The sequence below is a fragment of the Podarcis gaigeae genome (genome assembly GCF_964106915.1).
Source record: "Podarcis gaigeae genome assembly, chromosome: 1".
Classification (NCBI taxonomy): domain Eukaryota; kingdom Metazoa; phylum Chordata; class Lepidosauria; order Squamata; family Lacertidae; genus Podarcis; species Podarcis gaigeae.
This window is the reverse complement of record NC_139678.1, coordinates 11,829,645-11,844,415: the sequence shown is the minus strand read 5'-3', so window position 1 is coordinate 11,844,415 and position 14,771 is coordinate 11,829,645. Positions and strand designations below refer to the sequence as shown.

General features: G+C 43.0%; 1 protein-coding gene and 1 long non-coding RNA gene across 2 annotated transcripts in view; one reads left to right on the top strand and one right to left on the bottom strand.

Annotated features, from left to right (window-relative positions):
• The window catches only part of LOC310845196, a 280,162-nt gene that overhangs the window by 92,462 nt on the left and 172,929 nt on the right, over window positions 1-14,771 (top strand). The window lies entirely within an intron of this gene.
• Window positions 1-14,771, bottom strand: part of NUDT14 (nudix hydrolase 14) — a 55,695-nt gene that overhangs the window by 23,577 nt on the left and 17,347 nt on the right. The window contains exon 2 of the mRNA XM_083738392.1: window positions 5,360-5,403. Coding sequence (XP_083594518.1) covers window positions 5,360-5,403 — 44 coding nt within the window. The remainder of the gene's footprint in view (window positions 1-5,359; window positions 5,404-14,771) is intronic.

Below are 14,771 nucleotides of genomic sequence, written 5' to 3'. Positions count from 1 at the left end.
CACAAAAAGCAGATGGTTCTATAAATGCACACCTCCATTCTTCCAGGTGAGCAAGAGGCACCATCATGCTTCAAGGGCACATTCCAGACAGGCAAAAGCTCTTGAGAAGTGTGTGGGGCGGAGTGGGGCAGGGCCGGGGTGTGGCCTAGGGAAAAGGGGTGTGGCCTGAGGAGAGGCATGGCTTGGGGGAAGCCCAAGGGCTGAGAAGACCCGAGAGCTGCATGTGATTCATTTTAAGGCAGCTCCCTATGTTCCAATTAAGGTCCCGTCCAAAGGATAATTATGAATGTGTGATACATACAAATCAGATAGTTATCTCAGTTGAAAGATATTTGGTTCTTTGGCTCATTCCTCTCTACGAAGGCAGGATGAAATTCATTATTCCCTGCATCGTCCTTGATAAAGAGGTGTCAAGTCCAGACTCGATCAGCTTCCAAACCCTGTTGATTGCACAACATCCCTTCACAGCTTGTTCAAAAAGCTTTTCCTTCATGTTTAACCTGAAATGTTCTGTCTTCAGCTTCAGATGTCTACTTGTTCTGTTCGCGGTGGCCAAGGAAGATAATTGATACCTGTCTGTTTTTAAAGATCTCTTTACATGTTTATAAAGAGCACTCTTGTCTCCCTGTAAGCCTTCGAGGCCCAAGTATGAACAAGCCTCCCTCTTGTAACAATTCCCCTTGTTTGGTTTTCATTCAGCATGTTTGCTTGGTCTCCTTTGAACTCAACCCCCCCCCCCCCGCCCCCCACAAATTCAGAATATGTTGAAAATATTTAGCGTTACTTAAATATCCACTCTTTTTACCATTTTGGCTCATGTAATCACTGGGCTGCCAAATCCCATTGCATGATGGAGAGGTACTGCGGCTAGTACCTTCCACTATGTCCGATAGAAAAGCCTGATTTGTTCAGTTACAGGGCTCTGGGAAGGGCATCATGAGGGCTCTGGCCGCTTATTAGTGACCTTCTCAGAGCCCAGTAAACAAGGAAAACCTGCTGGGTGCACAGGTGGGGGGAATAAATCAATGGAGAACAGGGAATGGCAAGCTTCCCCTGCTCTCCTTTTGTTATTTATTCATTCCTCCATCCATGTAAGGTAGTTATCACATATATGTAAACTGAGTTCAAGTTGCAGGCCCAGTGTATTCAATGCTTTCAACATGAATTGAGTTCCCAGGTGGGTTATCCCATGCACTGGCTATTTTGCAGGGTCTTGTGTGAACTGCATAATACACAGTTCGGCAAATAGTGGGAGGGTTGGGTGGGGTTCAGAGGCCACCCAGAACCTTTTGGCCTTACAATATGACAGCAGGAGATCTAGGAGAAGCGTCACTAACAAAAACAAAACAAAAAGGTTTCCTTTGTGTGCAGCTGTTGTTTAAATTTAGTACTCGAAAAGTTAAAATATGGGTATTTTGTGGCAGCATCCAAAAAGTCGCAATTAAAAATAAAAACAGACATGATGCATAAAATATGTTGGTCTACAACTGAGCTTTCCAAACTGTGTGTTGCGACACGTGTCGGCTGCAGTGTGCAGGTATGTCATGCGAACGCTCCCCGTGCTCCTCCCTGGGCTGAAAACGAGTGAGTTCAACCTCCAGTTTGCTAGTAAAACTGAACTGCTCATCTAGAAAGTGTGTCACCAACATGAAAAAAGTTTGGGAAGCTCTGGTTTACAGGTTTCCTGAAAGATGTGGGAAGGTTCCTATAATAATTCTTTAAAGCGTGAAGTTTTTATGGAAACATGTTACAGGGTTTTCCCCCCTCGTTTTGACTCTGCAAAAACTCCCTTTACCTTGCCTCAGTCTGAGGCTTGCCTCTAGTTTTTGCGGGCACTCTTCTGTACGTGATTATTAAGCCCACAAAGGTTAAGGGTGCTATGCCTGAGGGCTGACGTGAAAAAAGTGCGACTCAGACCTCCCAAACCTGCAAAAGGATCTTATGACTTCTTTCTTTTCAGCTGCATATATAACATGCATTTGAGACACACCTGCATACATTTAAAGGGTGCTGGGGAAGAGTAGCTCTTTGGGCATAATCATGTGCTTTAAATTTATGGTGCACACACAGCCTCTGTCAGAGAGCTACCACTCCCAGCACCCTTAACAAACTGCAGTTAACAACACTATTATTATTTATTACAGGGCAGAGCAAGGGGCAGTTTATAATATACCGTATTTTTCGGCCCATAGGACGCACCTAGTTTTTTTTTGGGGGGGGGAATAAAGAAAAAAAATGTATTTCCCCCCCAGGCGCGGGGTGCAGGCAGTGTATTTCCCCCCCAGCGCGCCCCCAGGCTTCAGGGTGCAGGCAGCTCTCCACACGCCGTGGGAGAGCTGCGTGACTTCGCGCAGCCCTCCCACGGCTTCTGGAGAGCTGCGAGAAGCCCGAAGCCTGGGGGTGCTGAGCTCAGCGCACCCCCAGGCTTCGGGGTGCAGGCAGCGACTTTGTGCAGCTCTCCCATGGCTTGCAGACAGCTTCCTGAAGCCTGGAGAGCGAGAGGGGTCGGTACACGAAAGCCTGCATTCGCCCCATAGGACACACACACATTTCCCCTTCATTTTTGGAGGGGAAAAAGTGCGTCCTATAGGGCGAAAAATATGGTAAATTCTTCAGAGGTGGGCATGTGCTTTAAAACTACCTTATGAATGTTATCTTAGAAAGGTGTATTTATCTAGGACAGCAGTGCTGGTTGGTACTGATGGCAGTTTTCATCCAAAACACTTGTAGGTCACCAGCTTGGGAAAGACTGATCCGGTATATGCTCACATTGGCTAATTTAATGAGCTTGGTTCTTTAAAAAAAATGCTCAGTAGTTTCTACCACATGCATGGACCTGGGATTGAAGGCCAAGTAGTTTTAGAATCTTGTTATCTTTAGTGATTACTTAAATTTAGAATATTATGAGCACATTCAAAATATCTTATTTTGCGATCTTAATGCATCACTACTAAAAAAGGAAACTTTCTTTTAGCATGGTCTCACAGCTTAACGCACTGCGTCACAATTGAGACCGCAAAGGCAGCTGATCTCCAGTTGTGATTTTAAAAAGGAAAGGAAAAGAGGAGTAAACAACGTGGAAAGACTAATGAATGAATCTGTAAAAAAAGGTAGTACAATGGTTTCAGTAATTCAAATCTCAACATCATTAGCCACAGCCAATTTGACCGAGAGGAGCAACGTCTTTTGCATAGGCGCCAATGAAATGAACATGAGTTTTCAATGTCGGTGGCATGTATAGCTTTGTAATGCAAGGGAGTTGAGTTAATATGTGAGCATTATGTTGCTTGTTCAGTGCATGGAGCATCTGTATTAGAGGCCAGAACGGTTCGCCCGTCATCCACAATCCTTCCTCTAATGCCTGGAATTGACTGCTTTCAACATGAGAAAAGGATCTAGGGGTCTTAGTGGACCACAAGCTTAACATGAGTCAACAGTGTGATGCAGCAGCAAAAAGAAAAGAAAAGGGAAAAAAGGTAGTGCTATTCTAGGTTGCCTCAAGAGTAGTATCCAGATCAAGGAAGTGATAGTCCTACTTTGGTTAGACCGTACCAGGAATACTGTGTCCAGTTCCAGGCACCACAATTTAAGATGGATGTTGACAAGTTGGAAGGTGTGCAGAGGAGGGCAACCAAGATGATCAAGGGTCTGGAAACCAAGCCTTATGAGGAACGGTTGAAGGATCTGGGTATGTTGCCAGGATAAGCAAATCGGGTGACCCCCATGAGTGCTGCACGTATGAGAAAGGGCAGATTACGAAACTGGTCAAGCCAAGAAATAAAGAAAAAAAGAACGCAAGAGGCTTGCAGTGCAGGAGGCATCCACAGTGAGTTCTACCCCAAAATAAAATTGATCTCTGCATTAGCAGTTCCGGATGACAAGCTTAGGGGCTTGGGGTGAAGAAGCCCTTTGTATTCCTACGACGGTAGATGGCTTGGCATGCTCACGGTTGAATGCTGTGCTCTGTAGTCACCAAAAAAAGTTGCAGGATGACAGCTGCTGCACATGCAAAGGCAACAAATGTTTTGTGACCAGAGATGACTGGTGTGACACGTGCACCTTACGCAATCATGTAAAACAGCAAGCAGCTATTTTAAAAACGTCCTGTGAAAAAGTCCTTTAAAAACTATAATTGCAAAAACAAAAAACAAAACCCACCCAGCCTTTCTAGAAAACATATTTAGTGAGCTTTTCTCTGTAATCCCCCCTGCTTTAAAAGGCTGCTAGGTATCATAGCCGCAATAGTTATGAAGTGTTATATGCTGGAGAAACAATTTATGAAGTTATTATGTTCGAGAACAGCAAGGCGTAGCGAGGTACTGCATTTCCAGCAATTCACTGATCTCTCTAATCCCCCCAAAGGAAACCTCTGGAGACTGGCCTCTCTTCTCCAAGCTGAACAGTGATGTTTTTGAAGTGTGTTCCCTGGCTTGGAACTCCCTTCCTCTGTGGGCATACAAACAGTCTACACCAAGGGTCAAACTAGACGTGACACTAAATGCATCACTTGGAAACACGTCAGGGCTTTTGAAATTTAATAATAGATGCGTGGGAGGCGGGGGAAAGCTTTTTTTCAATACAGTATATGGCTAACAGCAGTGTGGGGGGTTTCAATAGGAATGCAGCCGGGAAGGGTTAAACTTACCTTCTCTGTGTGATGCAGCCCCAATCTATTAGTCTATTAATATCACATCTGATTTGGCCCAGAAAGCCAGCTCAAACTATTAGGAGGGGAATGAGGAATGGTTCATATAGAAAATGTACTGCGTCAGAACGAACATTGGGGTGTGTGTGTGTGAATGGTATGCTTGAATGCATAGCCATGTTTTGAATTTCCCTGTATGGCTAAAACCAACATATCAAACCAAACCCAAACACATAAATCTCTTCTAGTCTAGCTGAAACCTCCTTCCTGATATACTGTTCCCCTCTGAGAGGATGGTATAAGTGCCAGACCTTTCACAGAGATTTGCTGTTTGTACACAACCAAATGGATGCATGGATTAGATCAAACTGGTTAAGAGACTGAACTATAATTCAGGAAATCTCTGGTTTGAATTTTGCCTCTGCTGTGAATTCACCAAATGTCCTTAAGCAATACTCTCTCTCTAACTCTTAGTTTATGCCAGGCCTTATAGGATAACCGGCTCACCTTAGAGGGTTTGGTATACAAAGAATGATGAATGGAAACAATCAAAAGTGCTATAAGACTGTTAAGTGGATAGATGATAGATAGATAGATAGATAGATAGATAGATAGATAGATAGATAGACAGACAGACAGACAGACAGATAAGATGAGAGAGAAAATTGATTGGTTGAAGGAATATGTAAAAGAAAAAAATGCTGCAAAATTTACCTGTCATGTGTCCTCATGAAATCCCATTTCTTTGAAATGCCATTCTGCAAAACAAAAAAGCCACCCCTAACAATTAGTACAGTATGATAGTCTTCAATCAATCAATCAATCAATCAATCAATCAATTGTTCCATACATGTGTATGCTTTAAATGCTATTGTAGCTTATGTTGGAAACGGTTTGTATTTGGCACAGAGGTGGCATAGAACTAGTGTTACAATAAATACATTTGATCAGTTTAGAATATTTTGCCTACCAACTATGGTGGTAAAGGGAAAGCAATGCTGGGGCTGGGGGAGAGATACTGGACTTCACGGGGTCTAGAACCACCATCCTAGCTTCCGTTGACCTACTTGGTCTCCTTTAAAAATTCCCAGCTGGATGACCAATGGCAAGAGAGGACAAGGTTCCTGCACCTTATCATGGTTGCACATAAAACACACCATGTACCTACTCTAGGCTTCATTTCTCACCATCTAGTCCTTATGAGAATGAAGGAAGTAAGTCACATGTTACCCCTGTATTTTCTGGAATTACGCTACAACCTATTTTCAGCCCTTGAGTTTTTATTCATTTATTTGCCATTTCACACCAAGGAGTTTTCCAAAGCAATTTACAACATAAAGCTTAAAAAACCCATATAAAGCACAACAGCTAAGCATGCTCATCCAAGATTAATCATAAAAGGGCAAATCCTTTTAGGAAAATGAGCACCGAAACAGGCCGAAACCCGCTCACTCACTGCCCTTCAGATTAATGATCAAAGGCCTGAATCCACAGCAATATTTTAGCATTTAGCACCAGGCTTGCTTTCCGGGAGAGAGCACTGTGCAAGTGGGGAGCCACCACCGAAAAGGCCTATTCTTGCATTGCCACCATGCTCAACTCCCTCAAAGGAAGCAGGGGGAGAAGGGCCTCGGGTGGCAAAAGGCTCCTTGTTTCATTGTGTTATGTTTATTTGTTGGTTTAAAATCGTATCTGTACATAGGCAGAATTTCATTCACCCTTTTGCACAACGCCCTGGTTCATCTTTTGATGAACAGCAGCTAAGAAATACTTCACATAAATAAATTGCCGCAATGTGTGAACAAGGCTCATTTGGCAGCATGTTGAAAACCTTAAGCCAGGTGAGAGAAAAAGAAAAAGGATGAAACTGAGTCGCTGGGTGGGTGAAGATGCAGCACAACAAAGGCAGGCCTGAAGGCTTATATACGGAATTTGTCAGGGCAACTGAACACAGAACAGTTGGTGGGGATTAGGCGACTGCAACATTGCCTTGGATAATAAGCTTCTGAACTTCGAAAAGTTTAACTAGGCTTTTTGCTGCTGTTGACACTGACTGTTTGTCCAATGGCTGGTTTATATGACATTTCCACAGGGCTAATTACAAAGTGGTTGCTCATCCTAGGAGAAACTCTCCTCAAACGTAAGCAGCTCTAAAAGCAGTTTAAACTGACCAAATCTATAAGGAGATGTCATTGGGGGGGGATGCATTTAGTTAAATATGCAAGCTTGAATCCTAAGATACGTTAATAATAATAATAATAATAATAATAATAATAATAATAATAATAATAATTTATTTGTACCCCGCCCATCTGGCTGGGTTTCCCCAGCCACTCTGGGCGGCTTCCAACAAAGATGAAAGATACACTAAAATGTCACATATTAAAAACTTCCCTGAACAGGGCTGCCTTCAGATGTCTTCTGAATGTCAGGTAGATGTTTATCGCTTTGACATCTGATGGGAGGGCGTTCCACAGGGCGGGCGCCACTACCGAGAAGGCCCTCTGCCTGGTTCCCTGTAACTTGGCCTCTTGCAGTGAGGGAACCGCCAGAAGGCCCTCGGAGCTGGACCTCAGTGTCCGGGCAGAACGATGGGGGTGGAGACACTCCTTCAGGTATACTGGACCGAGGCCGTTTAGGGCTTTAAAGGTCAGCACCAACACTTTGAATTGTGCTCGGAAACGTACTGGGAGCCAATGTAGGTCTTTCAAGACCGGTGTTATATGGTCTCGGCGGCCGCTCCCAGTCACCAGTCTAGCTGCCGCGTTCTGGATTAGTTGTAATAAGGGTATTCACAGAGGGAAAGCTTCCCCCCACCCCCTTTGCCCAGATATCAGTTGTGACCCCTGAAAAGCCTCTTTGTCAGACAGGGGGTCCCTCCTGAACAATGTGGGGTTCAAGCCTGATCACTCCCTGCACAGATTCACCCCATCCCACGTAGTTCACAAAAGCCCCACAACCTTCCAAATAGGCTTCAGGTAATTGCAGGGGGGTGTATTTTCATTCAAAATGCAGAATCCTGGGAGAAGAGGCTGTGGAGGAGGACTGGAAGAAATTTAAGGACTATTTACAAAAATACTGTAAATTGTATGAGTGTTAAGAAAGATGTAAGATTATTAATAATATGGCACCATTAAGACAGTTAAAAGGAGTATGAAGATAAATGAAAATATAAGAAAAGACAAATTTTCGATAAATATTATGCTAAAATTAAGCTTTTAAGGTTTGGGTAAAACTATCTAAAATTAGGGACACAATATTGGAAATTATAATATAAGAATTGAAACAAGGTGATAAATTGCTGGGTAAAGTTCGAAAACTTAGAACGCAGGAACGAGAGATGTGAGGAAGTCCAAAGAAGTGAAGAAAATATGGATATTGAAAAAATTATATGTTATTTTGTTTGCTTTTTTTGTTGTATTGAGAAAACCTTTAATAAAAAATTTAAAAAAAACCCAAAATGCGGGGATTTGCACTCTCCAGTGGGAGAGAGCACTCAGCAGGGTTAAAAACACTCTCAGAATTAGGCAACAGTATAGCATGGAATATAAGTTGTTAAACTCTTTTCCAAATCCCGTTTTGTCTGCTTTAAAGCTCTTGCCCCGACTTCTCTCTATCCCTCTGCCAATGAACAGACCTTAAGTAAGTTAAAAATGCTTTACTTACTAAAGCCAAAGGTCTGGTTCATGCATTATTCCATGCAGCAGCGAAGAAAACACAAGTAGATTACTTTTGGGTGCAAATACAGACTTTGGCAATCCCACCTGCCATTGAACCCAATGTGTTTTCACTATATGCGATTTTGGCTTTAGGTGCGATCCCTGGAACATAATCCCTGTGTTAAATTGCAGGCTTGCTGTGTTACATAAGCCTGGCAATTTCAAAGTGCTTATCTTTCTTTACCAAATACAAGAAAAATATACGTGCTAGATTAGATCACTAAGCTAGGCCTTCAGAAGATTTTCCGAAGAAAGCTGGAAGCTTTCCAACGTAAATTATGCTATTCAAATTAGCATAAGGTAATGTAAAAATTTGCAGAAAAATTCCCAATTCGAAAGTTTTCCAGAAAACTCATAACTGTACCTGGCCCAAACAGTTTCATTTAGTAGCACACTACAGAGACAGAGCTTTCCACTTTTGTGGACTGTTTAATCTACAATAATGAAGACATAAATAGATTTAGAGTCCTCTAGGATATGCATGTTTTTGCTTATCCCTATGCACTGGTCCAACAAAGCTTTGCAAAGGAATATCTAGGAGCAAGATTCAATTTTGCATGGCCAGCTTGCACCTGTCCAAATAAATAATGCAATAAACAAATGAAAGTGTCCAGCATCCCATTGTTTGCTGTGGCAGAAACTCAAATGACTGCCATTTGCTGCCATTGTCCTTGTGTAATACAATTTGAACTCGGCTCTATGCAGCCGAGTTTCTATTGTGCCAAATGCCTGGCTCTTTGCTAAGAGTCCGCTATGAAGGCTGCTAATTATTAATTCCAGGTAAACAGTTGCCAATGGTTATATGACTCTGTGTACTTTGCAGAACAATAAATCCAACTGTGCTTATAGTGATTTTTATCAAGAAATGGGCAAGTTCGTGGCACTGATTTATCTTTCTCCTGTTCAACAAACCTGCATATTCATAGTATGATGAAGAGATGGACAAATGGGAATCCACTGGTTTGTGTGGGGGGGGGGGTCTTGCAGGGCCCCTAACATAGCCCTACAACTGCAACTACTGCAACCATTATTATGCACCCAACCTCTGCCTGTTACTTGGGAGAAACAACTGAGAAATGTTAGCGAGAGTATTAAGATCTCTTTGCTTGTGTCTCAACTTATGGGGGAGCAAGTCAGTAGCTGTCATGGACTGGCTGGGCACAGAGGAATGGTGGAAAGGCACCAGCTGGGGAACCATCAAGGGACGAAGGCTCAGAGGCCGGGGAGTGGTGGTGGGATGACAACGAGTGGTCAGAAGGAGAAGAGGGAGCGGACTGGGAGGAGGAAATGTCGGAAGCTGAAGAGGTGACAGGGCTTAGTGAGCTGGGAGAGTCTGTGGCAGAGAGAAGTCCAGAATCAGAATATGAAGCAAGCAAGTGGGAAGAGGGAGGTCAAGAGGCAGAGATGAATCAGGCTGGGTAAGAGTCACGGGGGTCTCCCCCTCCTGCTAAGACAAGCTCCCCTCTCCCATGTCTCCCAGAATCAGAAGAGGGCTGAAATGGGCGTAGCAGTGGCAGGCTGCATGCAGGTGCAGTCTCTGATTGCCTGAAAAAAGCCCTGAAGACGAAGGGCCTTAGATGGCTGTGGAGAGTTGGGGACTTTCAGTCTCGGCAACTGATTCAGGGAGTAAGACCTGCCGGGGATGGGCAGCTGTGCTCATTAGGCCTGAAACTCAGCCAAGTCTGGGAAGATCATGTTTTTGCTAATGAAGAGTTAGCGCCAACTTTGAGCAGTGTGTGATTTACTGCTGGCTTGCTCTGTGACAGTAGCCTCCACCGATGCAAAACGTAGCCCCTCATTAGGAACTGCTAGACTTTTCAGGGTTTGCAAAGTAAACAACAGGCTTGTTTATTTCTCTTACTGCAACCAGTTTGTGCATTTGAACATTTAAATGTGATGTAATCAAGTGGATCCATGTTTTGCATGCACGTTCTCTCCCCGCCCCCCGGCGCACAAATAGCTAAAACAACGGAAAGCCTCCGGCAGCATCTCTTTCGTAGTAACCCATTTCCAAAGGCCTGTTTAAATAAACATGTTTCCACCTGTCTGTTACCCACAAGCAATGCTAAACTGGTTGGCCTACTTAGGGAGAGGGTGCCATAACATGGATGCCACAACTGAGAAGGCCCTGCTCCAAAAGACTGCAAAATACTACTCCCCACCACCACCGCCCCGCATAAACTCAGAAAAAGATCTTGCCATTAGATCTTAAAAGGCAAGGTATGAAGGTGCTCCCTCTATGGCAATCAGGTTTTTAGTTAAAGGAATCAGAGTTGAAAGGGACCCTGAGGATCATCTAACCTAACCCCTTGCAATGCAACAATATGGAGCTGTTCCATATGGGGATGGAACCTCTGCAACCTTGGTGTTATCAGCACTAGGCTGTAACAAACTGAGCTATCTACATTTGAAAATGATCTGCAACATGTACTGTCTCCAAGCTCAATAGCAAAACACTTGCTTTTCATTCAGGTGGGCCCAGATTCAACCCCTGGCATTTCCAGTTAAAAACCTCTCAGGTAGGGAGGCTGGGGAAGCTTTGACTACTACCAGTGCAGACAGGGTCCCCATTCTGGACTGGATGAACCAATGGGTCTGACACAGTATAAGGCAGACAACCTTTCTCCCTAAGCCAAGCTGTGCTAGCTGCACAAAAACAAGAGGAAGATGCTTAACCATCATTCTCAACATGAACCATCTCCTTGTCTGCTGCACTTTTCGCTCGCACTTTGTTGATCCATTTTCCATTTTAGCTTAATGGAAATTGATTTCACATCCATGTGGTTTGCAAGAAAAGATGACGGGAGATTTCATAATTTGGGGTTGTTGGATTGGGTTTTTTTTTTTTTTTTTGCTAGCTGCATTATTAATGCCAGCTACTGTCATGTGAAGTCAACAGCTAACATCTCCAGTGACTATGGCAATGCCCTGGCACGCTCTTTACCTCTAGGTCAATCTGAACTTGGCGCGATTCGTTAGTGTGCATTTCCATTTGCATGCCTCCACCCCTGCATTGTTTCAATTAGCCCTGTTTTAGGGCATCACTTTGAGCATGGCCTTCGTGTAAACAGAATTAACGAGGAAGAGAAAACAAGGCTTTGCCTTCTGTGCCAATTGCCGCTTAAAACCAGGAGGGGATTTTGAAAGGAAGCACACAAGTCTATTCTCCATGCGATATTGTGAAATCGGAATTATCAACATAAATTGTACATCGCAAAACAGAGGCAGCACGTTTGGGCTTGCACAGATTTCTACGGAACAAACTGAACTGAGCTCCTTTCTATGCCCCGTTGCAAGAATAATGGCATTCCAACACCCCCTGAAGTGGGCGAAAAATATGGCTCCCCTTTCAAAAGACGTTTCCCAAAACTATGGAGAGGAAGTCTGGTGTGGCAGATACAGCACTAGACTTGGCCCCTCGCTCAAACATCTGCCTACCTCTCTTGACAACCTTGCCTGTCCACCTAATCTAAACTTCTCGGGGTTTCCATGAGGGCAATATGGGATAATCCCCATATAATACCATCCTGAGCTCCTTGGAGGAAGAGTGGGATGCGAATGTGATCAGTAAACAGATGACCGTTGGCACTGAATAATTGGATGAGACTGTTATCTTCAGCTGTGATACTGCACTTCCCAGTGTCCATTGTTAGCTCTGAAGTGTTTGAGGACAACCCCAAACTTCAGGGGGTGTGTGTGTGGATGAAATCAGGCTGCTATAAGAAAAACCCCACTCACCTCTGCATCTAGCTCTCTCCTCACCTGAGTTGGTAAGCATCATGGCCGGCTCTACCATTGGGCAAGGTGAGGCAGCCAGCCTCAGTAAACAGATTTAAGGCTGCCATTATTATTTTCACTTGCTGTTGTATTCATGTTATACCACCAAAGAGGGTTTAATTGGTATTTTCTGCTTCAGGCACCAAGAATGAATCCTGTTTGTATCTCAGCTGTAAGTTGGCTACCTTGAACTAAAGACATTTAAATCAACCAGTCCAGGGACGAGTAGAAACTATCTGCCCCCGCCCTCCCAAGAATGGTACACAATCCAAAAGTCGCACTGTAATTTTTACAAACCGTATCCATTTTAGCCTTCAAAGCGAGGGTTATATTTTGGCAGGAGACTGTAATGAAACTGCATCCAGATGGTGATGGCAGTATAGTTTTACTGTTCAAAAGGTGTCGTTTTTACCCATTAGGAGGCAAAACAAACATTTGAGAAGTGCATTCACTTCTTCAGCTGTTCATGTGATACAGGGGGCCAGGCCACTATGTTTATTTCAAACCCATCAGCTCCAAGGACAGGTAAGCTAAAATCTGCAAAGTTTCCCTTTATTGTTAGGACAGCATCATGAGCTGGATTTGTAGGCACAAACTGACACAGATTTTACTCCTGGAATTTATAAACCCTTGATTTACTTGTTGATGAAGCAACCAATGCCGCCAAATTTTAAATAGATGAGTTATTTCTGCCAGCATGTGGAAGTGGAGAGAAAGTGTCAGGCTTGGGCCAGGGAGACCTGGGTTCAAATCCCCCACCAAGCGACAAAGCTAAACGAGTGGCCTTTGAGCCAGTCACAATCTCTCAGTTAACCTTCCTTATGGGATTGCTGTGAGGATAAAGCAGAAAGGAAGGGAAGCAAGTATACCATCTTAAGCTCCTTAGAAGGGAGGCACAGAATGCCTCTATATATTGCTTTGTCATCCAAAGCAATTGCATTCTGCCTATAAAGCCCACTCTTTTCCTCTTTCCTCCAAATATTACAAAGTAATGAAAGACTATTTAATTCAACCATTAATGGAGGTTTGCAACGAAATTATGGAGGGGAAAAGAGCGCTGGAGTCGTGGAAAGATGCTTACATCACCCTTATACCGAAAAATGAATCAGAAAAGACAGAACTTAAGAACTACCGCCCCATATCCCTACTTAACGTGGATTACAAAATTTTTGCGGATATTTTAGCCAAAAGATTGAAAAAAGTTCTAGCAGGAATTATACATAAAGACCAAGCAGGCTTTCTCCCAGGCAGATATATGTTAAATAATACGAGGGACTTAATTGACATTTTGGAAAAAATACAAGTTAACATCAATACAAAAGCTGTTCTGATATTCACTGATGCAGAGAAAGCCTTTGATAATATTTCTTGGAGTTTTATGAAGAAAAATTTGCAAGGGATGGGGGTGGGAGAAAGGTTTGGAAACGGTATAGGGGTGATTTACTCGGAACAAAAGGCAAAATTAGCAGTGAACAATGCAGTCACAGAAGAAGTTAAGATAGAGAAAGGGACACGACAAGGCTGCCCAATTTCCCCTTTGCTTTTTATTTCAGTCCTGGAGGTCTTGCTGAACATGATTAGAAGGGACCAACAGATTCAGGGTATACAGGTCGGAGCCAAACATTACAAACTGAAAGCTTATGCAGATGACCTAGTTTTGACATTACAGGAGCCAATCCCCAGTACTAGAAGAGCTTTGGAAATAATACAAGAATTTGGTCAGGTGGCAGGGTTTAAATTGAATAAATCAAAAACTATGGTTTTAGAGAAGAATTTAACATCAATTGAGAAGGAAAGGTTTCAGGGAGAAACAGACTTAACAGTGGTGAAAAAAGTAAAATACCTAGGGGTGAAAATGACTTCGAAGAATGTTAATTTATTTAAAGACAACTATGAAAAGTGCTGGTCTGAAGTGAAAAAAGATCTGGAAATGTGGACAAATTTAAAGCTTTCCTTATTGGGTAGAATTGCAGTTATTAAAATGAATGTATTGCCAAGATTGTTGTTTTTGTTTCAAACGTTACAGATTATTGACAAGATGGACTGTTTCAAGAAGTGGCAAAAAGAAATTTCTAGATTTGTCTGGCAGGGCAAAAAGCCCAGAATAAAATATAAAATTCTTACTGATGCAAAGGATAGAGGGGGGTTTGCCCTGCCGGACTTTAAACTATATTATGAGGCAGCAGCTTTTTGCTGGCTGAAGGAATGACTACTTCTTGAGAATACAGACATTCTTGATTTGGAAGGACATGATAATGTTTTTGGATGGCATGCATACTTGTGGTACGGTAAGGACAAAGCACATAAGGCGTTCAAAAATCATATTGTCAGGAAAGCATTGTTCAATGTCTGGGTCAGATATAAAGATTTCTTGGAGAATAAAACCCCAAGGTGGCTCTCACCTATGGAGGCTAAGGCCTTGAAAAAATCTAATATGGGATCGAATTGGCCAAAATATTGGGAAATTCTGTAACAGGAGGGGGACAAACTGAAATTGCAGTTATGAGAAACTTAAAGATAAGGTGCATGACTGGTTACATTATTTCCAAGTAAGAGAGGCCTATAATTCGGACAGGAAAAATGGTTTCCAGGTGGAAAAATCGAAGTTGGAAACAGAATTGTTAGAACCC